This window comes from Hyperoodon ampullatus (assembly GCF_949752795.1).
Source record: "Hyperoodon ampullatus genome assembly, chromosome: 13".
NCBI classification, from domain to species: domain Eukaryota; kingdom Metazoa; phylum Chordata; class Mammalia; order Artiodactyla; family Ziphiidae; genus Hyperoodon; species Hyperoodon ampullatus.
The window spans coordinates 20,059,098-20,085,385 of NC_136926.1; the positions used below are offsets into that span (position 1 = coordinate 20,059,098).

At 51.8% G+C, this 26,288-nt stretch overlaps 1 protein-coding gene across 1 annotated transcript; it reads left to right on the forward strand.

Moving 5' to 3' along the window:
- The first annotated feature begins 3,702 nt into the window (after positions 1-3,702).
- On the forward strand, positions 3,703-14,843 carry CRYBB3 (crystallin beta B3). Its single transcript, XM_079717279.1, has 8 exons — positions 3,703-3,756; positions 4,614-4,681; positions 7,241-7,302; positions 9,440-9,534; positions 11,092-11,210; positions 12,761-12,893; positions 13,225-13,367; positions 14,571-14,843. The coding sequence occupies exons 4-8, from the start codon at positions 9,460-9,462 to the stop codon at positions 14,734-14,736; spliced, it is 636 nt and encodes a 211-aa protein (XP_079573405.1). The 5' UTR covers positions 3,703-3,756; positions 4,614-4,681; positions 7,241-7,302; positions 9,440-9,459; the 3' UTR covers positions 14,737-14,843.
- Positions 14,844-26,288: the final 11,445 nt, after the last annotated feature.

Consider the following 26,288-nt stretch of genomic DNA (forward strand, 5'->3'; position numbering starts at 1 on the left):
CCCGATAAATCTATGCTCTAGGATTTCAGATAAGGGATCAGAGCCTGTGTTTATTCGGTGCTCAGTGCTGTACCCACGATATCTCAGTTAAGCTTCCGGCCATCCATTTGAGGACACCGATGCTGGCACCCTGACCTGACCCTAAATTTCACGTTCATTCCATCATATCCAGCCGCCCGCCACCTTCCCCATCCCTCCCCTCAAAAAAAAAAAAAAAAAAAAAAAAAAAAAGTCGTCTTTCCTGGCCTGTAGCTTGTGGGGTGGCCGTCTTGGGGAGCACCAGAAAAGTGTTTAGGGCTCGACGATGGGGAGAAATGGCGCCTCTTGTTCCCCCTGCTGACACCAGGACTGTCCCTTCCTCTCCAGACAGGGGGCACTGCCACATCTAATGAACAAGCCTTAACTGTCAGTACCCGAAGACGAGGTCCCGCTGCTGCCGTTGCTTTCTGCACACACCTGGGCCCTTCCGGTCGGTCGGTCTGTCAGTCGGGTGGAGAAGGCTGCCCAGTGCCCCCCCTCACCACAGGCTCTCCCGGACGGATGGGGCAGGAAGTCTCACCCTCCACGAGCACGTGCTCCGTCTCCCCAGACAGCACTTCAGGCTGGGAAAGAAGCCAGGCGGCCCAGAAATGTCCATGCTGGTGGTTTTGTTTTGTTTTGTTTAATGTAAAAATGTGCATTTCTACCCATTTTAAACCCCTGCAGCAGCTCCAGGAACATGGATGTAAGGCTGGACCGTCTCCCCTGGGTTCTAAGTCGTGAAAGCGCCTCTTCCCCCCGACCCCCACCCAAGGCTGGTCTTTTTTCTAAAGGACATTTCCAAGGAAGATGAAACCATACGTTTCCTGCTGTAACTGTGGTCCCAGCAGTACCACCGGGTTGGGGGCTTTGATCGCTCCTTTGGCGAATTCCTTCTCCCTCTCGGAGAATCAGCAGTTCTGATCTTTAAACAGCCCACCCTCATTCTTTCAAGTGTATTTATCCTCCCAGTGGGGCTGTGTGCAGAGCTTGCTTGTTCCATTGTACATCACGTTTTGTTTGCTTTAGAAGGCGATAAAGCAATAATCCAGCCAACTTTCTTTGAAATTTGATATGTATATATGTTTTTATGTTAAAGAACAGGAGGAGAGGCGTGTGAATAGTTTGCTTGAAGTACCCAATCATCTCAGGTTATCTTATCCCTACCCCAAGCTTTTTAAAAATTCTAATTGTCACCCTGGTGTACATTTTCCTGGTTCCTATTCATTCGAGCTCTGATTTCTGTAGGGTGACTTTTGTCCCTTGGCCTCAAGGTTCAAAAAACTGCAGCCCAAATGGCAGTGCCTTTCCCTCCCAAACATCAGACCCACCCGAGAGGCTTTTTCTCCAAAGTCCCTTTCTGAACACCTGAGCTGCTGGCATAAAAGATCCATTCCCAGTTGGTCTCAGGACAAACGATGAATGAGGGGTCCTTTTTGTTTCTTCTCACCTCTTCTTTCTACCCAACCTCCCCCCAATTCTACCTGACCAGGTGCTTTTTCTAGGTCCAAATGCAGGAAGGGAGGGTCTTGCTGAAAGCCCTTCTCTAGAGGGGAGTCCCCCCGACCCCCAGCCCAGGAACTCTGGACAGACTTGCTAGACGCTAGGTAACCAAGTATAGACTTGCCTTGCCTCTTTTTTTCTTGGCAACTCTAAGCTCATTCCCAGGAATCTCCAAGACCTCTGGGGTCTCCAGTCATGGCTACTCTGTCCTTTTTTTTGGAAATCCTCCACACCAGCCTCCTCCACCTCTTGAGCCCAAGGCCCCAGCAGTCATCCCAGGGATAGCCGGCCCACCGCCATGTCTGGAGTTGCCATAAACTTTGTGCCAACCTTGCCCGGGAGACACCCATGTGTGAGAGAGATGCTTGGGCAGTTCACAGGGCAGCCTGTGATTGCTGAGGGGCACTGGGGCTGAGCTTCTTAATGGATCTTTACTCGGCAATGGACTTCCCAAGAGGTGAAAGTCTCTCCTAATAAATCCGTTCTTTGCAAATGGTGTCAAAACCTGCTTCCCTTCTCCCAGGCCACCCCTCCTTCAGTCTCTGTCTCCTCAGCTCTTCTTCCTCCCTTATCTCCCTTTACCACCTCTTCCCTCTCTTGGGTATGGCAGGATGGAGACCAATCCTGTCTCTGCAGGTTAAGACAAACACCCGGGCCGAGAGGGGTTGTGGTTCAGCACCATGGACAGTGACCGAGGTGGGGCTGAGAGGCCCTCCCTCCCTGAGTCCTGTTGGCTGAGCTTTGGCTACTGGATGGGCGGTTGTTGGAGCCCGTCACCCGGGCAACCTTGTGCATCTGGAAACCTCATGCATGTGTGTCTGGAGATTCGGTCCTGCTTGATCATAGTTTGTATTCTCTTCATTCCCTGAGTTTGTGGTCAGTCCGTTCTCTCTGGCCATTTGGGGATTTAATCCTTTCAGGAACTGCTTCAGTTGATTTTTCTTTCTTACTCTTCAAAGATCCAGTTCATGTTTTATTTCAATTTTGCTGTGGTGTCCAGGTCAATAGGTCCTCTTTAAAAGACACTCCTGGTGTGCTTTGACCCTGATGTCTTTTCTCAGCTGCTGTCTTTCTTTGCCTTTCTCAAGGTGGGAAGGCGCCGTGGTACCATCTTAGGCAGTAGGAAGTGACCTGCTCTGTTCGGTCAGTATAGTGATACTCACCATGCAAAACTCTCAGTTTTGAATTAGTCATGTTGCATCCCATGTATGCCCAACAGGAAAGAAAAACACTTAAAAACAAGATTGACCTGAAGGTCTTCTACCTAAGCTCCCACACCTGGATTGGAAATAAAAATCCATTTAATTCCTTGGTGATGAGGACATACAAAGTCCACCCCTTGAAACTGACCACAGCAGCCTCATCCCTTCACCGCTGAGCAGACAATCACGGTGGGTCAGGAGCGGCCTACGCAGTGCAGGCTCCCGTAAGCCCTGGCTCCTGCTATGATCAGTACAGTGAAGTTGGCAGCCACTGATGCTTAGAGCCTTTGCAGATAGCCAGGCGAACGGGTTATTTATTTCTCCTCTTTCTAAACCAGGTGAGCTCTTGGGGGCTAAGCAAGGGGTTGTATGTTAGTTTCTTGAGTTTGCCTGGAGCCACCTTTGGAAATCTGTCTCCTTTTAAGCTAACTTAATATGCCTTAATCATTTGTATGCAGTCAGGTCACCCGCCGTCATCCAGCCCTCCTCCCCTGGGCCTTTGGCTTTCTTTAAATGAGAGTTTTATACAGAATGCCTCAAAAATAAGATGGATAGATGGGTGATTTTTTAAAGTATACCCCCTCTCTCTCTCTCACACGCTCTCTCTCCCCCTCCATCCCCCCACACCCCCTTTGCACGTCAGCATTTTGAGAGCTGGTCTTCTGATAAGTCCGTATCTTTTTCCGTCCAGTAGATCCCCTTCTTCATGGTCTCTTGCCTAATGTGACAGAAGCCTTTGGCCTGTAAAATTCCATGGCGAGGCCTCAAAAATCAGCGTTGTGGGGAATCTCTCAGTACCACCAGAGAAACTCCAGTGGAAGAGAAGCCTCACTAAACTCCAGTGGAGTTTAGAATGTTGGGGGCTTTGAGTGATGCTGCCCTGACGGCCTCATGTGGTCTGGGATTTGGGGAAAGGGCAATCAGATGGGGAGGTTTTGCAGGGGACAAGCAAAGTCATGTGCTTTCAAACAAATGTGTTTTCCCTTGTGCTTCCCAGGAAGAAGTGAGGCCAACTCTAGGTATCGGAATAGAGGTGAGCCTGAGGTCTTCAACCTTAGAGGCTGTGCAGGGGATTTGGAAAAACCTTAGGCGTGATTTCCCTGAAGGAGACCTCAGCTGCTCCCACCTGGTGCTGACAGCTGCCTTGTCCATTTATATTTTTCATCACGATACCCCCAGACTGCCCCAGGAGCTAGGTGTCGTTACAAAGCTAAAAACCCACAGATGTGTCACTGGCTCACCTCCAAAACAAAATGCTTGCTTAAAGGTGACGTGGGCCTGCGTGGAAGACAGCATCCCACCCAAGGAGAGGACTCTCAAGCCAGCCGCTCCCTCTCTCCTCCTCCATCCCTGTGGTCCCTCCCACACAGCCCTGTCCCTTAATACAGGAAGCTAGATGATGGTTGTCTTTGTGTAAACTAGCATTTCAGGGTGGGGTCTGCAGGGAGGTGGGAGAAAAACTCTATCCGACGGGAATTGCGCCCTCTCCGATTTATGCTGTGGCGAGTCACTACAGTAATGGAGAATCCTTCTATAGCCTCCGACTGTGCCTTTCCTCCTCCAACATGTGATAAAACAGGAAAGCAAAAAAAAAGCCCCATGGCTTCGTGATTCCATGGGGTAGGAGGGAGCCGCTTAAGGGAGAGCGGACCTGCCCCACATCTGGAAGGGGGTCCACCTTGGGCCCCACCCCCTTAGGGAGGGAGGGATCTGAGCCCTGTGCTGAGAAGCTGTCAGAAGTTACCCTGTTGGAATTCTGGGCAAGTCGAGGGTCTGGAAACAGAACTGTGTAGAAAACCAGTAGGCATGAATGTGCTGAGTCTTGGTCTGTATCTCCTTTGGCCCCCTGTATCTCCATCACCCCTCTAGAGATTTCTTTCTTTTGTCTAGGTTGATTCCTGCAGGGAGGGGGCCAGAAAGCCAGGTTCCTGGAAAGTCAGCCTGAGATTTCCAGCAAGGTAACCTCTCAGCCGCTCCCTGCTGACCTCCCAGAATCTCCTTAAACAGTCACCCTCACACCTGGCACCACACCATCTCCTCCCATGAGTCAGCCTGGCACTGTTGTAACAATCTCCGGTGGCGTCACGCCTGCTAAAAAAAAAAACGTGATGCCGTTGTCTAAAGAATGATCTCATTCCAGATAGCCTTATAGATCCTGTAAATACGGGGCTCATAAAAGTCGTCTGTTGTGTTACTGAAGATATTTTGTACTGTGTCGTTTCCTAAATCATACCAACGTCCTACAAGTCCTGCACTTCCCAGATGATTATGATCCTCAAAATGCTTTGTAAGATGGAGGGGGGAGTGGAAATATATATACGTACGCTATGTATTTTCCTAACCTTTCTTCCGGGTCCCTTCCTCCAATACTTGAGTCACGATCGAAAAGGAACTCGAGTCCTGTGTGCAAGAAAGTTGAAGCGTCCTGCCAGGTGGTGTCCTTGCAGTTGCCTTATGAATTCACAGGCTCCAGGAGTTCTGAACAGAAGGTGGTCGACCGGCACTTTATCCAGTCCCAGAAATAATCTCTAATCGTGTGACTGAGAATTCATCTAGAAAAACCTATATTTTTAACACCAAAACAAACGGGGCTTCCCGGACCTCACAGAGTATTGGATGTCTACCAGTGCTTTTCTATTTTGTAACTGTAAAGAGGTTTCATACGCACAGCAGAGCAGTCGGGAATCTGGTCGACTGCCCTAAAACAAAATGACCTTTGCATGTACAAAGACGTTGCATTCAGACTCTGAAAACAGCAAATAAAGCTTTGACGCGAGCGGCACTGGAGACGTCAGCGTGTCGGTGTGTGAATGAATGGACTCCCCCATGCATGCATGGCTGTCCCCAGCTGAGTCAGCCTCTCCGCTGTGCCGAGCTGGGGGCCAGACGGCGGGAGGGCGCAGCAGGGGTCCTGGGAAAGGGGGCCAATGGAGACAAAGCAGGATCTCCATTCGACGTGGGGCTGGGTCCTCATTCTGCCTGCTGGCTGTGGGGTATCTCTGAACCCCCAGGTTCTCCAGAATGGGGGTGGTGACAGCGATAATAGTGGGCAAAAGTTAAAGGCAGTGGCTCTCAGCTGGGTGGATTGTGTCCCCCGCACGGCATCTGGCAATGACAGGAGATGTTGTTTTAGTTATCACAAGGAGGGAAGAGAGATGCTACTGGCATCTAGTGGGTGGAGGCCAGGGATGCTGCTCAGCATTGTACACTGTGCAGGACAGCCCTCACACCCCGTCGCACAGAATGATCCGGCCCCAAATGGCAATAGGGCCAAGATTGAGAACTCTAGGTTAAAGAAATGTGGCCCAGGAAATCTGGGCATATAGTAGGTCTTCAGGATCCTAAAGGAACTGATGGGGGCTGGGGGGTCAGGCCTGATAGGCTGTCGCACCTCTGTCTTGCCCCTTATATCCCCAGCAGGTGGCGGCTGCATCCCAGGTTAAGGGGTTGAGACCAACTCTGCTTTCCATGAGCACCAGAAGGAAGCAGTCTCTTGGTCTGAACTGTCAACAGTAGGCAGAATCCTCAGTGATTAAAAGCTAGAAGGTAACGCTGTGCTGAGCGTTTTGCTTTCGTGATCTCTCAATGGCTCGAGAAGAGAGAAGCTTCTGCATTTACAGATGAGGAGGCTGTGATTCTGACCTTCATTCACTCACCCAAGGTCACACAAGTCCACCTGTTTCCAGAGCCCAGCTGTCACCCACATCTCCAGGGATGCAAGGAGGTTGGGTTTTATTCTGACTTGAGAATGTTAGCTAAAAACAAACAACAACAGAAGAAAACCCTCTTGGTTAACAATTTACCCCTTTGCCCTCATTATTTTAGTCATTCAGCAATCATTAAATACAGGTTCCCCTCCACTCTCTGAAAGTAGAGCGTTCCTCTGAAACCTTTCCTAAGCTGCAATGGCATAAATTGAAGAAGCAATCACCTGAGGACACATCTTGCTCACAGATGCACAGAAGAAATGGAGATAAAGCACAGATGCTCTCAGACACAGTTCAAAGCTCTGGCCGCTTGATGCTGAGATCTGAGTGTGGTTCCCACGGAAGGCACTTGGTGGCACCACTCGCTGCTTGGGACTCACCTCGCCACTGTCATGGCTCGAAGGGATATGGGAACAGATGTATATGTATAACTGATACGCTTTGTCATAAAGCAGAAACTAACACACCACTGTAAAGCAATTATACTACAATAAAGTTTTAAAAAATAAATAAATAAATAAACAAAGCAAAAAAATAAAATGAACACTGAACGTGATTTTTGCTTTTCACCCTTTTTTTGTAAAAGCAAAAATTCTCTGGATTTCTTTCCGTTAAAGAAACAGGTACTAATATAGGTCTTTCATAAAAGCAAAGTAGCTTAAGGCAAACTTTCAAAAAGCCAGGAAATTCTGTAGCTATCAGGAAAAATTATACTTTGTTAGGCACACACACAAAATGCATGGATCTTTTTTTTTTTTTTTTTTGGTCATAAATAAAGGGACTATCATGATCATCTTTATTTCTATTTAGGCTAAGAGCTGGGCCCCGGAGGAGGCCAACCCCTTCTCCTCCTCTCTGCTGTGTGACCCTGGGTGAGTGACTCCACATCTCTGAACTGTTTCCCCTTCTATAAAGTGGAGATCATAATTCCTCCCCTAAGGAGGGCTGCGTGAGGATTGAACATACTGCTCGTGAAACTGGCCCAGTGCCGTGCACATAGTAGGTCTTCAATAAATGGTCACTGTTATTCGTCAATGTATAACGAAATGTATAACGAAAATGAATCTTTGTATAACGAATCTTCTGAATAACGAAAATGAATCTTTGTTGGGTCTGTTACCACATCTCGTGGAAATGTTTGGATGGGTTTACACCCAACTTGGAGGGTATGTTCAGGGTGATCTGACTTAAAATTTAGGCCACATGGCATATGGGAAAATTGAGAGATTCTGGGACGCCTCACTTTAAGAACTGAAGCCATTCGAAGGATGTCATGCACCTCAATAGGAAGATGGTGGAGCTGAGAAGCCAAAGGAAGGAAGTTGAGGACACTGAGATCTTTACACCCCGATGCCCCCTTGCCTGGTGCTGCTGGGCTTCCCACAAAGCTGATGCGGTCCGTCTGCCCCAGGAAGTCATCAGAGGCCACGGCTGAGGACACAGAGGCATGGGGGCCTCCCTGGGCCTGCTATTGGGGTGAAGTGGCCCGCACAGAATCAGGTGGACAGGGCGCTGCCTCAGCAAGCCAGGATGTGCTGGGCTGTCAGAAAACGCCCATAAATAGGACAGTCCCTGCAGAAGCAGACTGAGTCTGCAGACGGCATCGGCCCCTCTGTTCTTCTCAAGGCGACTGCAACAGGTTCATTCTGGGTATGTGGGGAGAGAGAGGCAGGCCCGGACCTTGGTGGTCTCCGGGGGGGCGTGCACAGCTGGCCCCCGGCACCAACCGGGGATCCACGTGAGGGCTGGAGCCAAGAGGGAGGACGCAGGACAGCCACCAAGCCAGCTGGTGTCTGAGGGGGTGGGCAGGGTCGAGCCCTTGGCTGTGAGCTTAGGACAGGGGGCCTACAAAGACTGAGCACCGCTGAGGAAGGGGAATGGGCAAACTGGGGGGCTGCCACATCTGAGAATCCTCTGTGAGCTGGACCTCCATGAGCTGGACCAGGCCCTGTTTCCTGCTGAGGCTGGACACAGGCAGACAGCCCGCAGGCTACGCATCCCTGGGCCTGTGTCCTGAGTGTATGGGCCACGCAGCCCATCTACTTCCAGGAATGTGGGGTGTAGCTGAGGTGCCTTCTGGGCCACTGTGGATGTCTGAAATGGGCATGTGTGTGTGCAAGAGAGAGAGAGGGGCTGTGTTTGTGCAACAGGTGGGAAGTGACCGTATATAATGACCACGGGAGCTTGTGTGTGTGTGTGTGTGTGTGTGTGTACACCTGTGCATGTGCTGATAAGCAGGAGAACAGTCCTATGTGTCTGTGCAGCGTCAAGAGAATCCTTCCGCGTGACTAATGCAGGCCCAGTGGTGTGTGGCACAGTCCCTAGGGATGAAGGGGAGCTGTCTGTCTGTCTGTTTGTGTCTGTCTCTTTAAGTGGCTGGAACAAAGTAAGTGCTCCGTAAATGCATATGAAATGAATAAGTGAATGCAGAGAAACAGGACTGGAGCCGATGTCCCAGGACCTGGCCCGGCATCATGCTTTCTCTAGATGTCTGTCTGTCCATCTCCCACCAGTCTGTGGTCTCTTCCTCTCCATCACCCAGCACAGGGCCAGGCACCAACTGGGTTCTCGTGGAATCTTTGGCAAGTGTAGGAGTCAGTGAACAAAAGACTCTACCGCTTGGGGTGCAGAGACGGGAGAGATTTCTGTAGAGGAAACCCCGGCAATGCCCACCCTCTGAGCAGGGTCTGGAGGTGCTGTGTCCGCACAGAGCTCCGGGTGTGGGGGAAGGGCACGCGCTTTGGAGCCCAGTCCCAGCCCCACCTCACTGGGCCTCGGGATTGCCCTCTGTAAAATGGGGATCCTGACCCCCCTGACTGTCCCGGTCCCTGTGGTCCATAGTAGATACTAAGGGGATGTTTGCTGAATGACTGAATGACCACATGTAGGTTGTGAGCAATGACCACATCTCAGAGGCAGCCAAGCTCTGTAGCTCAGCCTCGACTCCAATCACGTCAACACCTGGTTTTGCCCGGGTGCACCTGGTGACTCTTTTCCCTTTGACTGAAGCCACAGGTGTTCCTGAGGCGATGGCGGAGCAGCACAGCGCGCCGGAACAGGCTGCCGCCGGCAAGAGCCACGGAGGCCTCGGGGGCAGCTACAAGGTACCGGGCAGGGAGGGGGTCCCGGGGGCTCTGGGCCCAGGGCTGCTCTTGGTCCTCGGGGTCAGCCTCCTGGCCAGGCAGCCTCTCTCCAGAAAGGAGCTGCAGCCCTTCCGGCCAGCTTGGCCCACGAGGACGTCTCCCCGCCCTGCGATGAATTCACTGCGTGGCCCTGCCCCATCTTTCCCCTTCTGTGTCCTTGTCTGCAAAATGGAACTGGTCACGCGCACCCTGCCAGTCTCAATGCGGGTTTCGGGAGACACGGCACTGACTCTCCTGCGCCTGACCTTGGTCCAGTCCCCGGCCCTCTGTGGGCCTCAACAGCCCCATCTTTAAAATGGGGATGGTACCCACACTTCTCAGTGTGAGAGCTCAATGCATGTGCCATTACCATGGCCAGCTAACGGAGGAATCTGAGAGCTGGGATTTGTTGGCTCTGTCATTTTTTTTTTTTTTTTTTTTTTTTTTTTAGTTTTTGGCCGTGCTGCGTGGCATGTGGGATCTTAGTTCCTTGACCAGGGATCGAACCCGCGCCCCCTGCATTGGAAGCGCGGAGTCTTAACCACTGGACCGCCAGGGAAGTCCCGGCTCTGTCCTTTCTAAGCTATCCAGGGGGCTTTAATTTGAGACGGGGTCTGGGAATGAATTGACTAAGGAGATAACTGGGGGCTTTAACCAGAAGGGTGCACACTGGGAGGGGAAGAGCAGCAAAGAGGCCTGCCTGGCTCTGGGCCTGATTCGTGGGTGAATCAGCCTTGCCCTGTGGACCCCCAGCTTGCCCCTGGGAAGAGCTGCCCAGAGGCAGCCACCCACCAGAGAAGAGGGTATCACTGCCGGCCCTTCCTGGCTCCTTTTGGCATTTGGCTTTCCCCTGACCACGCCAGTGCTCGGGAGAAAAGAGCCAGCTGGCTTATTGAATCTATGCCTCCACTTAATTTGCTGTGCAGCCCAGGACGTTTTCTGAGCCTCCCTTGACCCTTGTATAAAATGACCAGAGACAATGTTCCCCAGGGACCTGCTACAAAGACAGTTTGTGCTTCTAGGCAGTTGAAAGAGGCAAAACCTTCCTCTGCCTTTGCAACCACTTCCTCTGGGATATAGGGACTGGTGAAGTTCAACTGTTGCAAACTGGAGTTTTATTTGTCCTGCACAAGACTTTTTAAATGGAGAAATTTCACATTAAGGAAATTACAGATTTCTGGCTTCTCTTGAAAAGCTTAGAAGGGGGCCCACAGTCCCTCCTAACCACAGCGGCTTCATTTCCCTACAGTTATCCCTCTGGTTATTTTGGTCATTTTGCTTTACTTGATTTTGCACTGCCTCCGGCCAGATACCAGAATTACAATCCCTGGATTAATGGGGGTTCCTGGAGGTGTTCCCCCCATGGCCACCAGGGGACAGGGCAGACCTGTGGCGGTGCTGGCTTCAGGCCTGTACCAGGCAGAGCTGAGGGAGTGGATGGCAGTACCTCCCTCCAAGGCCCTAAAGAGGACCTGGCAGGACACAGACTGGGGCTGGGAACCCTGCCCCGGTGGGATGCTCAGGAGGCTGCCCTTCCAGGTGATCGTGTACGAAATGGAGAACTTCCAGGGCAAGCGGTGCGAGCTCTCGGCCGAGTGCCCCAACCTGACAGAAAGCCTGCTGGAGAAGGTGGGCTCCATCCAAGTGGAGTCGGGGCCGTGAGTACCTGCACCCGCAGCCCCTCCTCACAGCCCTGAGCCCTCTGGAAGTCGGGAGGTCCAGGATCAAGCTCTAGATCTGCTGTGGGACCTTAGGCAACTCCCTTCCCATCTCTGGCCTCAGTTTTCCCACCTGTAAGATAAGAGCATTGAACTGTGATTTTCTTGGAATCCTTCTAACTCTCCACCTCTGAGGTCAGTAGCAGGGCGCTGTGGAGAGAGAACAGAGGAAGACACCCAGCACCTAGCTCAGTGCCTACTAGTGGGATTTAATAGTTTTAATAGTTTTAATAATGATGATAATATCTAAATTCTAATGTGCTTAATATCACTGAATCCCTCTTGACAGATGAAGAAACTGAGGCCAAAGTGGTCACATGTCCTGTCCACGTCCACATGGCAAGCAGGAGTCCCAGCTGGGCCCTGAATTCTTCAGGTGGAAAGTCCAGGCTCTGGTACTACCCACTTGGGTGATCCTGGGCAAGGTGCTTCACCCTCTTGGCCTCTATTCTCTCATCTGTCAAATGGGATAATAAGGGTACATACTTCAGAGAGAGTTTTTGTGAAAATGAATGGAAGGATGCACATAAATAATTACAATATAGGGCTTCCCTGCTGGCGCAGTGGTTTGAGAGTCCGCCTGCCGATACAGGGGACGCAGGTTCGTGCCCCGGTCCGGGAAGATCCCACATGCCGCGGAGCGGCTAGGTCCGTGGGCCATAGCTGCTGAGCCTGCACGTCCGGAGCCTGTGCTCTGCAACGGGAGAGGCCACAACAGTGAGAGGCCCGCGTACCGAAAAAAAAAAATTATAATAGTCGTAATAGCACTAACAATATAATAGTAAGAAGAAGAAAAATAAGAGGAGGGGGGAGGGGCAGGAGAAGGAGGAAAAGGAGCAGATGTCTATGGAATACTTACTGTGTGCCAGGCATTGCATTTAAAATGTTTCTGAGAGACTTCCCTGGTGGCACAGTGGTTAAGAATCCGCCTGCCAATGCAGGGGACACGGGTTCGAGCCCTGGTCTGGGAAGATCCCACATGCCGCGGAGCAACTAAGTCCGTGTGCCACAACTACTGAGCCTGCTCTCTAGAGCCCGCGAGCCACAACTATGGAGCCCGCGCTCCTAGAGCCCTTGCTCCGCAACAAGAGAAGCCACCGCAATGAGAAGCCTGCGCACTGCAGTGAAGAGTAGCCCCCGCTCGCTGCAACTAGAGGAAAGCCCACGTGCGGCAATGAAGACCCAATGCAGCCAAAAAATTAAATAAAATAAATAAAAATAAAGAATAAAATAAAATGTTTCTGAGCAGCCTACACAGAGGCTGCACATAAAATAGATTCTCAATACTCCTCCCCAGGATGGTTTTCTGACTCAGAGTCTCAATTCCCAGTATGTTCCAGCAGCTCCCTCAATACCAGGACCGGGGATCAGTAGTAGCGTCGGAGGGAAGGTGCAGGGTCAAAAGTCAGCAGCTCTCGGGCACCCCCCTCACTAGGCTTGGGTCCTCCCCCAGGGCAGCAGAGGCGACCCAGGCCTCTTTCCTCCTGCAGGTGGCTGGCATTTGAGCGCAGGGCCTTCCGCGGGGAGCAGTATGTCCTGGAGAAAGGGGATTATCCTCGCTGGGACGCGTGGTCCAACAGCCACCGTGGTGACAGCCTCCTGTCCCTCCGGCCTCTGCAAATTGTGAGTAGAGCGCCTAGAAGCAGGACATGCCTGGAGCTCGTGAGGCAAGCTCCTTTCACAAGCTCAGCCGAGGGCTTAGCTGGCATTCTACATGAATAATTCTGATCTCCTGCCACCCTCCCTGTGCCTCGGTGTCCCTATCTGCTAAATGACGGAGTTTTTAACCAGACCTGAAAGGCCCCTCTTGGTTTCACAGCTCTCTGGCTCTCAAATTCCTAAGGAGACCAGCTCGGGGGGTGGGCGTTATTTGACTTAATTCTTTCCTGGAGCCTCCCTGCCCCCTGTTCTGGGCATGGGAGCAGCCGGTTCACCCTGTGGTCTTTGCCCCCAGGATGGTCCGGATCACAAGCTGCATCTCTTTGAGAACCCGGCTTTCGGCGGCCGCAAGATGGAGATAGTGGACGATGACGTGCCCAGCCTCTGGGCTCACGGCTTCCAGGACCGCGTGGCGAGCGTCCGGGCCATCAACGGGACGTAAGGGAACCTGATCCCATTCTTGCCCCTGCCCTGTCCTCCAGTTAGCGTGCCTCTGGCTCCACACAGAATCCTTGTTCACAATTTCCTACACAGCTGACGTTTCCTGCTCCTTCAGGTCTGGAGGCCCTTCACTCAAGTCAGTGTGTCTACACCAACCTTGCTCAAAGCCCCACTCAAGATCGCCCATGATGTGAATGTCCAGTTGCTTGCATTCCTGTACCATTGGATATCCAGGAAGCCTTGACTTATAGACAGTTTTATCTTTTCTTTTAACCAAGTGAAATCTGTCCCCCTTACCTGTCTCCATCAAAGTCTTCACTCCTTTTCTGGACATCCCTAGGCCCTTGAACTCAGCTATTTTTTTCCTTTTCACAATCCTTGTCCTTCTTACCAGGGAACCCAGCCTGTATGTAGGTGTGGCTTGAGTAGTACATAGGAGAGCAGGCTCATCCCCTCCCTCCTTCTAGGCTTGATATCTCTGTTAATGCAATCTTAGGATCACCATCCCTTTGTCCAGGTGACTGTATCTCACTTGCAGGCTTGTAATCTGGGGTTGGGCCTTGAAAGGTGCCACCTCTACCTGATAATAATGTATTCAAAAACTTTTTACTAAGTTATCACCTATGGTCAGGGTATGGGGGCAACAAGAACTATACAATTCCTCCCTCAAGAATTTCACAGTCTCATAGGGAGACAGACAAGGACATAGTATTATTCGCAATTTGTTGTGATCAGAATTGTGATGGGGGATGTACAGGGGCTCTGAGGGTCCTGATGAGGCACTTGATTCAGCCTGGGGGTGTCAGGAAGGGCTTTCTGGAGGAGGAGATATCTGAATTGATATGTAAAGGATACTAATGAAAGAGGAGATGAAATAAGGTTGAGGCAAGGACAAGCATTCCAGGCAGAAGGAACAGCATGTGTAAAGGCTCAGAGACATTCAGGTTCAAGGAGAATAGAATAAGACAGGCTGGAGTGTGGGGTATAAAGAAGGAATGAGAGATGAGGCTAGAGATGCTACGTGAAGAATCTTGTGGGCAGGACTAGGAGTTTGAGTTCATCCCGAGGGCACTGGGGAGCCAGGGAGGGATTTAGGCAGGTGGAGAGCATGATCAAACGCTGGTTTTAAAAGACTCGGTCTGGCTGGAAGCAAGAGATTGGACACTGACCATCCTCACCCCGACCTCGGTCTCCCTGCAGGTGGGTTGGGTACGAGTTCCCCGGCTACCGCGGCCGCCAGTACGTGTTTGAGCGGGGTGAGTACCGCCACTGGAACGAGTGGGACGCCAACCAGCCACAGCTGCAGTCTGTGCGCCGTATCCGCGACCAGAAGTGGCACAAGCGGGGCTGCTTCCTCAGCAGCTGAAGGGCGCCCAGGCCCCAGTGGCCCAGGCCCGCCCTGAAGGGCAGCAAGGGCAAGAAGAGGCGGCTCCAGGGCCGGGGTGAGGGCCTGTCTGGCCACCCTCCCCCAGAATCTGCTCAATAAAGCCTGGGGCCAGTCCCCCACCTGCCATGTTCCTCCGTGTCACTTTTTGAGGGGGCTGGGCCCCAGGTAGAGCCCAGGGGAGGGGCAGGATGAAGGAGGCTGGGGCTTGAGGGTTCTGAGAGCCCCGAGGGAGGGCTGTGAGCTGTGCTCCCATTTGAGGCTCTGGTCCTTATCAGGCAGAACCACACGCGCATCCTGCCCCGATTTTGTGTCTGTCTGCCTGTGTCTCCATCTGTCAGTCCATTCATCCATCCACATCCTTCTAGTCTTCCTTCCATATTTCTGTGTTTTCTTCTGTCCATTGATTTATCCATCCCTCCTTCTACCCACCCATCTTTCTACCCATTCTTTCAATTCTTCCTTCTATCCTCCCATCAACCCATCCATCCATCGCTCCATCCATCCATCTTACATCCCTCCCTCCCTCCCTCCATCCCTCCCTCCATCCATCCCTCCCTCCCTCCCTCCCTCCCTCCCTCCATCCATCCATCCCTCCCTCCATCCATCCATCCATCTACCCATCCATCCATCCTTGCATCAGTCCTTTCACCCATTCATCCATCCATACTTCCTTTCTCCCATCCACCTGTCCGTCGTTCCCCCTCCATCTCTCTGTCAGTCTCTATTTTCACTAACTTATTCAACAAATTCCAGGCCCTGTTCAAGGCCTGAGGTCACAGCAGTGAACAAAGCAGAGTCCCACCCACACAGAGCTCACCTTCTATGAGAGAGACAGAACATAAATGAACAGGTAAAGTTTGAATATAATGTCAGGAGGTGGGAAGGGCTAAGGACAAGGAAGCGGGATACAAGGATGCACAGTGATGGCGTCGCGGTCAGAGAACTCTGAGGGGGTGATATTTGACCTCAGACCTGAATGACCCATGAGAACATTCCAGGTGGAGGAAGAACAGGCTTGAAGGTCATAGGCTGGAGTGCGGCTGAGTGATGGAGACACAGCAAGGAGGGTTAAGTAAGAGATGGGGAGGGGGTCAGAGGGGGCAGACGGTCAGCATTTGGACTCCACAGGACTCCACAGACTCTGGGAAACTCTGACTCTTCTCCGGGGGGCGGGAGCCACGGAGAGTTTGAACGAGGCGAGACATGGTCTGTCTTTGGGTTTAATAGGAGCGCTCTGGCTGTGGCGCAGAGCAGAGACAGTGGGACCAAGGGGGAAGCAGGGAGACCAGTTGGGGGGCTCCTGCAGAGATCCGGGCGAGCCGTGATGGTATGGTGCCCCGACCCACTCTCTTCCATGCATTGGTGACTGTCCCTCTGCCCATAGATCTTCTGCAGCCTCGGCTCAAGGGCTGAGCCCCCATCCCACCCGCCAGCCCTGACCATCACTGCTCTGAGCCTCAGTGGCTTCCTCCAGCCCAAGGGGGGACACCGTGGCTGCACACGTGAGTTTCCTCTGCCACCCGCTCCCCGCCCCCCTCCCTGCCATGGGAATAGGAAGGACTGTCCCGTCTGACAGGCGACAGCTGGCCTCCGGGGATCACCCCTCCCACCTCCAGGAGCCAATTCCGACCTTGCTCCCCTGTTGCCCCTGCAGCCCGTTCCAGCCTCCCACAGCCTCCCCACGGCTAAAGGCCGCTGGTATGGGGGAGGCCTGGGGGAGGCCCAGGAAGACGTTAAATAAAATGGGGCAATTTCCAGTTACTTCAGCCTGTGTGCTTAAAAAAATATGCACAGCTGAGAAATCACCTCGAATTATTCTTACATTGGTGTGTAGGGCAGAGCTGGGGTGGGTGAGAGCACCCAGCGAGGAGGCCGGTGGAAGGCAGGGGTTGACTCCCTGGATGTGGGGCCGGCAGCACCCATGCCTCCTCACCCCTTCCTCCCACCAGCACCCACTCCTTCCTCCCTCTCACAGAGAGAGGCCTCGTTATGCTTTATCCATCAGTGCTCACTGAGCACCAGACCCAGTGCCAGGGCTTTTCATTCATCATCGTCTTGTTGAATCCTAACGAAGACCTTGGAAGGCACCGTTATTAATCCTATTTAACAGATGAGGAAACTGAGGCTCAGAGAGGCCGTCTCGCCTTCCCAGGGCCACACAGACAGGAAGTGGCAGAGCTGAGGTTTGAACCCTGTATTTTGATGCTAGAACCTCTGTTTCTGAGCCCTACACCCTCTGATGTATCCATCAGGGGCAGAGAAACCTCACAGAAAAGGAAGCAATGGTTGCCACAGCAACAATTTTAACAAGAATAATAGTAGCCACTGCTCTCCAGCCCCTACTGTCACCGAGTCCACTATTGCTTTATAGAATCAGCTCTCATCTGTGATGCGTGATAATGACCTCCATTTGCAGAGAGGGGTACTGAAGCCCAGGGTGCTGAAGTAAATTGTCCCAAGTGCCACCACATTTAAGAGGTGGGACCAGAACTCAAGTTCATGTCCATATCCAAAGCTCAGGGCGCCCTGCCCACCAGCTCTTGATGCTGTCGTTGAAGCCTTCTCTGCTGCTGCAGCTGCTGTTTATTGAGCACCTGCTATGTTCTAGGTTTTGGGCAAGAGTGTCCATGCCTGGTCTCAGTTTACACCAGGAAGGCCCCTGGCAGGCTCCAGGGTTATGGGTCAGTGGAGGCGAGGAGGCCAGCGCAGTACTGGGGACGGTGCCCCCGCCCCTCCCTCCCTCGGGCCAGACTTGGTCCCAGGCACTGCAGCTGGGTCAACTCTAGAGGTGGGGTTCAGCTGGACCCCCATATTCAGGACAGACCCTGTCCAAAGCCTGAAACCCGTAATAACCATCTGTGTCAAGGAGAGCTTGCTCTCTGCAAGTATTCCCATGCATTATCCCGTTCAACCCCACTAAATGCCTCGGAAGCACAGAGAGGGGCAGCCGACTCCGAAGGTCACACAGCCAGGGATCAGCAGAGCTGGGATTTGACCCCAGGCCTGCATAACACCAAAAGGCTGCTCTTAACTCCAACCTAGACTTAAATTCCATCTAACACAGGGGCAGAGCCTGAGAGAGACAGTGAAGCAAGGGCATTCCTCAGTGACAGAAGGTCAAGGCTCAGGGCCAGGAAGTCACTTTACTTAATTGAGAGGCTTTGTAGACTAATGGTTAGAGGCAATATGCCTGAGATGGGCTTTTTTTTTTTCTAACATCTTTATTGGAGTATAATTGCTTTACAATGGTATGTTAGTTTCTGCTTTATAACAAGGTGAATCAACTATACATATACATATATCCCCATATCTCCTCCCTCTTGCGTCTCCCTCTGAGATGGGCTTTTGATCCACATCACCCAGGTTTCTTACCAGGCTCCACCACTTACTGTGTGCCTTCGGGCAAGTCACTTAACCTCTCTGTGCGTCCGTCACCTCGTCTGTAACATGAAGTTAATAACACTATCTATCTAGGTTGTTTTGAGTATTAGCGTAAGATTAATTGGCAGAAAGGGATGAGAACAACAGATAAAGTGTGGGCTCTAGAAATATTCATCCTCCTCATCATCATTAGAAATGATGACCCTAGATATGGGCTCCGTGGTTGTATGAACCAGAGAGACTTGCCAGTTACTCAGTAATGGGGGGTCATCCTAAGGCTGCCAGCGCAAGCAAGAAAATAAGGAACCTAGGCTCCGTGGCCAGGCTTGGGGAGTCCAAGCTGTGACAAGGCTTCACGGGGAGAATGGGACCCGGGGGTGAGCAGGGCTCATGGAGACAGGACAGCAGCCCAAGGACTCCTGGGAGCCGGGTGGCAGACTCTGTGGGCATCCTCCTAGGGGTCCACCATTAGCGAGCCTCAGCAAATGCATCCCCCCCACCTGCTTCTCCTGGGGTCCTCCTGCCACTTCCTGCTGCCAGCTGCCCCCTCTCCCCAGCCTTCACCCTGGATGTCTTTTATCTGCCCCTGGATGGTAACAGATGCTATGTATTTTCCCATACCCCTTAGAACCTGAAATGGTGGTGTGTGAGGTCCACGTCCAGCTGCCAGCATCTGCATGCTTGTGTGCCGGGGGCAGCTGGCATTCTGGGGAATTAATGCCTACTAGGAGCAGCCCTCATCCAATAGCTAACAGGAATTAGTGTATAAATACCCCAGCTCCCTACCCTCGGGTGGGAACTTGACCAAGCATTCCTCCCCATTTTGGAAAGAATCATGGCACCTGTGGCGATGTTACCTGCAGTGTTTGCACCACAAATAAATCACCTCTGGGCCAATCCGCATGTCTGGCTGTATTATGTTTAAGAAGATTCTTCATGAGCATATGAAAATGTCAAGCACACATTCAGTTCGATATTAACTTCTTTTTTTTTTTTTGGCGGTACACGGGCCTCTCACCGTTGTGGCCTCTCCCGTTGCGGAGCACAGGCTCCGGACGCGCAGGCTCAGCGGCCATGGCTCACGGGCCCAGCCACTCCGTGGCATGTGGGATCCTCCCGGACCGGGGCACGAACCCGTGTCCCCTGCATCGGCAGGCGGACTCTCAACCACTGCGCCACCAGGGAAGCCCCAATATTAACTTCTTATCCAAACTTGTCCACTATAAGTAGCACAAATACCTAACTCCTTGTTTACATCATTCTGGTATAACTGTGTCCAAACCTTTATCTATTGAAATACATATTATTACACACTTTATTTTATTTATTCTTATATATTATAGTTAGGACATTTTATTATGAATTTATTCTGAAAGTATGTACATAGGTGAGTTATAGTTTCAGTTTCATTTCAGGAAAGGGCTGTCACACAATAATTGTCATGAGAAGGGAGTGTCGGTACTGAAAGAAGGGACAAGTTCTCGACTTGGTGGCCTCCGAGGCTCCTTGTAGCTCTGGCTCCTTTGTATTTAAGGATCAAACTGTGTTTGGGGACAACAAGGCCTGTACTCTTTGTAACATCAAGAAGGTGATTTCAACTAAAAATAGAGTTACCATATGCTTCAGCAATCCCACTCCTGGGCATATATCCAAACAAAACTCTAATCCAAAAAGACACATGCATCCCTATGTTCATAGCAGCACTATTCACAATAGCCAAGGCATGGAAACAACCTAAATGTCCATTGACAGATGAATGGATAAAGAAGATGTGGTACATATATGAAATGGAGTACTACTCAGCCATAAAAAAACAATGCCATTTGCAGCAACATGGATGCAATTAGAGATTATCATACTAAGTGAAGTCAGAAAGAGAAAGACAAATACCATATATCACTTATATGTGGAATCTAAAATATGACACAAATGAACCTATCTGTGAAATAGAAAGACTCACGGACATCCAGAACAGACTTGTGGTTGCCAAGGTGGGGGAGGATGGGGGAGGGATGGATTGGGAGTTTGGGGTTAGCAGATGCAAACTATTATATATAGAATGGATAAACAACAAGGTCCTACTGCACAGCACAGAGAACTATATTCAGTATCCTATGATAAACCATAATGGAAAAGAATATTTTAAAAAAGAATGTATATATGTATAACTGAATCACTTCGCTATAAAGCAGAAATTAACACAACATAGTAAATCACCTATACTTCAATAAAAAAAGAAAATCTTAGAAAAAGAAGAAGGTGATTTCAGACTTTTAGCTTCCAGAACTATGAGACAATACATTTCTGGAAGTCTTTTTGTGACATTATTTTTATTGTGGTAAAATAATCATAACATAAAATTTACCATTTTAACCACTTTTAAGTATACAGTTTAGTGGCATTAAATACATTTACATTCTTGTGCAATCATCACCACCATCCATTTCCAGAAGTGATTTTCATCTGGCCAAACTGAAACTCTGTACTCATTAAACCATAATTCCCCCCTCCCTCCAGGCCCCAGCAACCACTATTCTACTTTCTGTCTCTAAATGTAACTGCACTAAGAATCTCATATAAGTGGAATCATACAGTATTTGTCCTCTTGTGTCTGGCTTCTGTCACTTAGCATAATGTCTTCAAGTTTCATTCAGGTTGTAGCCTATGTCAGAATCTCCTTCCCTTTTAAGGTTGAATGATATTCCACTGTAAGGATAGAACACATTTTGTTGACCCATTCATCTGTCAGTGAACATTTGGGCTGTTTCCACTTTTTGGCCATTGTGAGTAATGCTACTGTGAACATAGGTGTACAAATACCTGCTGGAGTCCCTGGTATATTCCCGGAAGTAGAATTGCTGGATCATGTGGGAATTCTATGCTTAATTTTTTTCAGGAACCGCCATACTATTTCCCATAGAGGCTGTACCATTTCATCCCCAAATTCTGTTGTTTCAAGCCACTAGTTTTGGGCCCTTGGTTACGGCAGTCCCTACTACGTGTCAGGCACTGGGCTTTGGGGATATGATGGTGTATGATCAGGCCACTCAAGGTGGCTGTTCTCTTGCCCTCTGTACGTCCCCTGCCGGACCAGCCCCTGCTTCACCTGCACCTGCTCACGTGACCGTGCCTGCCCCCCCACCCCCAGGCCCCAGCTAGTGATTGTCCTAATCCTTAGCCCAGAGCAGCTCCACCTGCTAGTTTATTAAAGGGAAACACCTGCCCTTGTGGTGCTCATTAACCTGAGGGCCGTGAGGGGCGTGCCCAAGCTGCTGGTTTCCCTGGTAACTGATGAGCGCACGTGAAGTCAGTTCCCCATATAAATGGCAGCCTCCCTCCCCACCCGACGGTGGTAGGGGGTGCCGCCATGTTCTGCTCGCTGTCTGCTGCGCGTGGCGGGGTGTCTCCCCAGGACCCTTCGGACGTGTAAGGTCCCCTGTCCAGTGACCGTTGATGTATCAAGCTCAAGGCTGGGCAATTACAAGGCTCACAGGCCCACGGGTGCAGCCCAACAGTTGGCCGGCCAACCAGGAGGCCGAGGAAACTCCCGTGAGAGCCTAGCTGTCGGGAAGTAAGGACCGGGAAGGGAAAGTTGCGGGGGGTGATCCCGAGGTGGCCGTCCACTAGCACGCGGGGCCCTGTGGCGGCGGGCCACCACCAGAGCTGCCTTTCTCTTCCCTACATTGAGGATGCCCTGTTCAACTCAGAGTCTCTTTCCAGTTTAGAAGTAGCAGCTCCACCCTCGTGGTTCCTCTGACTGCACGGGGATGGCTGGTGAATACGGAGGAAACACAAGGACCTGGATTATCCATCAGATACTTGGGTGTTATCTGGACGGGTAAGACAAGCCTACCCCCGAAACAGCACCCTATGCAATTACAGACACAGCCTTTAGGGATATTAACTCAGGGACAGCCTTGTGGATTGGACGTGGCCAGTTACCCAGAGGGGTTTGGTTAGGGTCTGTGGCAATGGCAAAATAATAAGAGAACCCTTGGGTTTCTGGTCCCAGCTCTGGGAGGGGGCAAAGCAACGATGTAGGGGGATGGGACCACAGCTACGTGCCGTCTGCAACGCGTTACCACAGGTGGGAGCTGACCCAGGTCGACAAGCATCACAACCACCATTCAGGGTCTAGAACAGCTGTGTGTGACCTACAGGACCCCCGTGGACATGGATAGCCACCAAGGACCATGAAGTCCAGGGATGGGCTGATACAAATGCCGTCCACTCGCTTTTCCACCTGCCTTGCTACGCCACCACTGCTGGGCTATGAAGGGACCACGTAAACGATTGAGAGGGGAGCTTGCTCTCAACACGTGGACCAGGAGGCTGACTTGAGCCCTGCGAAATATCACTGAGCATCCCAGGAGCATCGTCCCGACGCCTATGCCGTGTTAACCTAGAGGCAACTAGTCACCACCACCCGAGCTCAACTGTTGACACCGAGGGACCAAAGGACCGTTGCCAACCACCTGTCAGGACAACAACTCACTTTTGGCCTTGACACAGGATCTACCCCCGGGGAACAGTCATAAAGTGGCCTGGGACAGTCATAAAGTGGCCTGGGACCGGCAGGTCAGTCCCAGTGGTTTGTGTTTGCCGCTTCGTGGAGAATAGCATTAGAAAGGGGCGTACAGATTTCCCCTGTCTTCTCCCCGGCCCCACCTAAGGCTGCTAAGGTAATTAACCTGGACCCCTACTGGAGAAAGGCACCATTGTATTAACCCTGTGGCCTGTTGTTTAACCACCTCTTCAATATTCAGCGCCGGCTGTGGGGACCGAGGGTGGACAGGTGGTGTGGCCTGCAGGCAGGACAGAAACCACAGGCAGGGTGGGGTTGTCTCAGTGCTGTGACTGTTTGTATTTTGCTTGATGGTCATGATAGTCCCTGTCTTGTGCCTGTTGAACAGCTTTCGTTTCGACCCTAGTCTGAGTGGAGGGAATCTGTTCTCAGACTGGGCCACAATGGTGGCCTCACTGCAAGATGAGTCTGATTGCTGGGTCCGCAGCAAGATGCCGTTGTGGTCCTCTGCTGGACTTACATGAAAAACTGACCCAACAAACACCTGGCTTACTTGTGATGCTCCTTAGCTGCTGGTGTCTAGATTGCATTTGTGGTGTTTGGTTGCGGTGCACCCCGGCCTGACCCCAGGGATATCGGGGAAGAGAGGTGGACCAGGATTGCAAGGATTGTGCAGGGGATGTAGGGGTGGAGAGTAGGGTCAGGCCCCTCAAGATGGCTGTTCTCTTGCTCTGTGTCCATCCCCTGCTCGACCAGCCCCTGCTGTGACCAGCCTGTGGTCACATGACCACCCAACCCTCTTCATTACAGGGCTTCATTAGTCCCTGGTTGTTGATGAGCCCACTGACGTCAATTCCCCCTCTAAAAGGCAGCCTCCTTCTTCCCTGAGTAGCTGGAGAAGATTTCTGCCATGTCTGGCCAGCCATTGGCCGCACGTGGTGAGGTATCGCTCCAGAACTATTTATGCCCAATATCTTCTGTCCAGTAAACCACTGATGTCTCTGTCGCTGTCCCTGGGCTCTTTCTTTGGTCTCAAGCCTGGGAAACTACAAGGCTCACAGGCTTGCGTGTGCAGCCCAACAGGTGGTAAACCAGGCAGACAATGGCCCTTCCCTTGGGATGCTTATCTTCTATTTGGAATAACAGCAGATAAATGAGTAACATGATGTCAGGTGGTGAGAAGTGCTACAGAGAGACACAGCATGCCCAGGGGGCTGGAGTGTGTGTGTGTGTGCGTGTGTGTGTGTGTGTGTGTGTTGGGGGCATGGAAGGCTGGGGCAAGCAAGTCCCCTCACTCAAACCCAGTTTCCAAACCCCCGTGCTGTCCCCTCTCTCCTGCCTGACCTTGGATTCAGTCAGGACACAGGCTGTCTACAAGGAGGACGTGCAAACTGGAGGAACGCCAGTTAAGGCCAAATGCCCCTGAGGCAGTGATGAGGCCGGCAGGAGGGATGTGAGAGGTTTCTCCACACCATGGGGCCCAAGGATCCTAAGGGCACCCCACTGAGGAACAGTGAGTGCTGGGACAGTCAGGGCCCTTCAGGGTGAAGATCCCTCTCCTCAGCCCTGCAAGATCAGGCCTCTTCCCACCTTGGCCGCCCAGCCCAGGCCCTGCCCCACCACAGCCCACCCTGTAGCTGCATTAACCTGTTTGCAGGTCTTCTTGAAATACTGCGACAGTGCCTTGTACCTGGTCCCCTTCTCTTTGGAACCTTCCTCCCAGCCCGGTTTCCCAGGCGAATTTCTCCTCATCCCTGAGGACTTTGACTCTTCCCAGGAGCCTTCCTGGATGGTCCAGGCTGGGGTAGGTCCCCTCCCTGACACTACCCCCTAGAGCAGCGCTTGGCACCAAGTGCATGCCTGATCAATATTTGTTGAATGCATGCATGGATGGATGGATGCTGGACCCTGCCAAACCACATTCCTGTCCTTGTTTTCTTTTCACCAGGGCCACTGAGATTTGCCTCTGTCTGCCTCCCCCAGGGCTCAACTGACCACATCAGTGAACCCAGCATGCCCCTGGTCCTGGCAGCTGGATGGCTGATGCATGCAAAGCGGGCATCTCCTTGCTCAACCGCCTGACCACCCTGGCGCAGCCGAATCTGAAAGCTGGTGACATTATTGTGCAGAGACACAATGTCTGTGGGCATTTGCTGACCTGGGCTTTGGTGCGGGCTTAATCCAGCATTCTCGGCCCGCTTTCCGCAGGGACGCAGCGGTCACCCGCCTTGGCACCGGCGCTGCTGGGGAAGGTATAAATGCCACCTCCCGCAGGCCGGCTCCACGGGCAGTCTTGGGCTGGTGTCACTGGTAAGAATGCCTCTCTTGCTTGTCTTGCCTTTTTCTCTCATCCTCCTCCCTGATGGAAAGTGTGGGAGACCTGGGTTCAAATCCAGAGGCTATCACTTTCTGACAAGGTGACTTGGAGCAAAGACCTCAAGGTGCCGAGCCTCGGTTTTCTTTTCTGTTAAATGGGAAGGGGGTCATAAAACCTCCTTTGCTGTGGGGCTCAGAGATACATAGGTGAGCGGTCTAGCACAGTGCCTGGCACAGTGTGTATTTTGGTGATGCTCTTTATTAGTATTAAACAGTCCATCAGCATCCTCGTTTTGCCAGTGGAGGAGAACATAACTGAGGGTTTGCAGGTGGAAGGAGCAGAACCACGGAAGGATCAGCTTCAGTTCTAGGGCGGTGAGTCAGCTCTCTCCATATCCACAAACACTCCCGGGCACCGGCTCTGTGTCCCGCCTTGGGACAGCTAGGAAGCAGCCCCACTCTCGGGGAGCTCCCAGCAACAGGTGACTCCAAAGGCACTAAAACTGGGTGGAAAGGACCCTAATAATGCCATAATTGCTGCCGTGTACTGAGCACTGAGTGGGTTCTGGGACGGCTGCTGAGTGCTTGAGCTTTTCTGTGTTATATGATTGGATCATCACAACCTGTTCATAGCTATGACCAGGCACCATCCTGTCCCCATTTTACAGAACAGGAAATTGAGGCACAGAGGGGATGACCTTCCCAGGGCCTTGATGCTGGTAAGCAGCGGAGGAAGCACCTGAGTTGAACCACCTGAGCTTAATCTTTAGTCTGGGGATGCTGCTGGGGCTGTAATGTGGCATCTTGGGCACAGTGACAGACCCAGAGGGCTGGTTTCTTAGGGGAGAAGGGCAGGTTTGGCTCCCAAGCTGCTTAGTAGAATGTCCTCTTTTGGGGGAACATCCTGGCCTGGCCTCTGGTGTGGAAGGAGCTTCTGGAAGCCGGATGTTATCTCTGGAGAAGGAGATAGGTTTCCCCTCTACACTGGGAAAACACAGGCTGTGTTCTCTGCCCATCCCGTGGGAAGGGAGAAGAAACTGACACCCTTCCAGAATTTTCTGACGTTCTTGGCTGCAAAGAAACTCTCCCTGCTGCTGACCACAGTGCCTGAACTTCCGTAATACTCACGTTGTTGCTTTCTTGTGGCAGGAGTTCCATAACAGCCTTGTGTACTATTTGGGTGGTGGAGGGGACGATAAGGCCAATGGTGGAAAGGAGCATTCTGGGTACTGGATGGGGGGCAGGAGTCAAGGAGGAAGTTGGGGATGAGGGGTGGGGGCCCAGGGGACTTTGTGAGATGGCAGATTGG